The sequence below is a fragment of the Merops nubicus genome, unplaced genomic scaffold (assembly GCF_000691845.1).
Source record: "Merops nubicus isolate BGI_N331 unplaced genomic scaffold, ASM69184v1 scaffold12605, whole genome shotgun sequence".
Lineage (NCBI taxonomy): Eukaryota > Metazoa > Chordata > Aves > Coraciiformes > Meropidae > Merops > Merops nubicus.
The window spans coordinates 13,623-15,430 of NW_008608997.1; the positions used below are offsets into that span (position 1 = coordinate 13,623).

A 1,808-nucleotide genomic window follows, 5' to 3' on the forward strand; every position below is an offset into this window, starting at 1 on the left:
TCCTTAGAAATATTCATTTGTGCAGAGCATGCTTGACCTGTCTTGTTTCTTGAAAATAAAACAGTGCTGGGATGACCTCAAACTTTTTTATTCTAAAAGACTTTGTTCTTATGGAAGCCTTGGAGAACATGAATGTGTAGGTTTAAAAATTTAGGTTTGTAATTTTTCTTAAAGAATTCTATTTTTCAGTATGTCTTTTTACATATATTTACTGAAACATTCTTTTAGTTCTCTGCAGTGAAGGATTTATGAATGTTTCTGTGAATTATTCCCGTTAGCAAAATGGCTTTGGTCTGAAGCTTTTTAGAAATCACTCCAGTTCAGAATCCGTTCCTCCCTGCATTGTCTCTGGTGTTTTTCTTGCAGAGAAGGAGGGAGAAATCTAGGAGGAGAACTTGCTGCATGAAGGCAGCTTCTCCCGGGAGCAAGGCCAGCTGGGAATTTGAGGTTTCAGAAAACCTCCTACGATATACTAGTTTTGATAATGTCCTGTAGAGAAAACTGCCTAGCTTTTAAACTAGCTGGTTTGTAACTGTCTTATTGCAGCAGTGAGAACCTTAATTTGGGGCTGAACAGCCAGGGTGATTGCCCTCCTTACTGGATGGGTTTTGCAGAAGTGCACAGAGCTGCACAGTGGTGTAGCTTTCTTGCCAGTGCAATCAGGCTGATTGTTGTAACACTTTTTAGAGTAGTACCCCACTCACTGTCATGATGATTTTTTTTTCTGTGCAGACAGATGTATTCCAAACAGGCTGGTGGCAGCCTTTGAACTGCAGCAAGTTGGCTGCAGGGCATACAAGAAACTGCTTTGGTCTGACTGTTGAGGATTTTTAGGTCTTTAAACTGGGCTACTTTGGAACGAGCTGGAAGAAAACATGGAGCTCAGGTGTTTGGTGTTGCATCAGCGTGCATGGGGGGCTGTCTGCCTTTGGACCTCACAGGCAGGCATTGCAGCCTGACAGGCAGAGCAGAGTTACCAGAGCTGCCTCTGTGCTGATACCCTTCTGCTCAGGCTACAGATTGGCTCCAAGCAGATGAGCTGATACCTGTCTATCTTGATAACATACTTTGAGGTCTTTTCATGTTAGCTCCAGGTTCCTTTTCGTAAGCTTTTAAAATCAGTTTCCTGAAACAAATTTATATAAAAGAGGAGATTAGTCTGGTACATAAACAACTTCTGTGTAAGAAGATGGAGAGTCAAATGGAAAATGAAAAAAAAAAAAAACTGCAGCAATATTTTTCACTTTTTTTCCTTTTGAATAGCTTTCAAAATATTTCTGAAAGTGAAAATGTAGATAAGGCCTCGCTTTTGCTCTTCTTAGAATGCTTAATTATGACTACCTGCTTTTATTTAATTTTTCGTAGTGCATATTTCATGGCTATTAGAAATGCTTTATTCTCTCTTTTAATCTAAATTTGCCTTGACTCTACACATAATTGTACTTATCTCTTTCTTTAAGCCCATTAAACCATGTCGCCCCATGACCAACAACGCTGGAAGACTATACCACTATCGAATTACTGTGTCGCCTCCCACAAACTTCTTAGTAAGTGCTCTACAGATAATTCTAACTAGGACTCCAGTTTTGTGTTCAGCGATGGAAGTAGTACTGCTTCTGCTTACTCTGTGATGGTTCTGTTTGCTTTTTTAAGACAGACCGACCTACTGTTATTGAGTATGATGACCATGAATATATCTTCGAAGGGTTCTCAATGTTTGCTCACGCCCCACTAACAAATGTAAGTATGTTTGTTACTGCATTAAGAAAAGTGTGTGCAGCAAACAAGGGAGGTCCTGCTCCCCCTCT

The 1,808-nt window shown here is 40.1% G+C and overlaps 1 protein-coding gene across 1 annotated transcript in view; it reads left to right on the top strand.

Annotated features, from left to right (window-relative positions):
- LOC103773106 (ribonuclease 3-like) overlaps positions 1–1,740 on the top strand; it is a gene marked incomplete at both ends in the record, with an annotated part of 10,974 nt that extends 9,234 nt beyond the window's left edge. Inside the window, 2 exons of the mRNA XM_008940463.1 lie at positions 1,461–1,547; positions 1,654–1,740. Of these exons, the coding sequence (XP_008938711.1) occupies positions 1,461–1,547; positions 1,654–1,740 (174 nt within the window). The remainder of the gene's footprint in view (positions 1–1,460; positions 1,548–1,653) is intronic.
- Between the last annotated feature and the right edge of the window lie 68 nt (positions 1,741–1,808).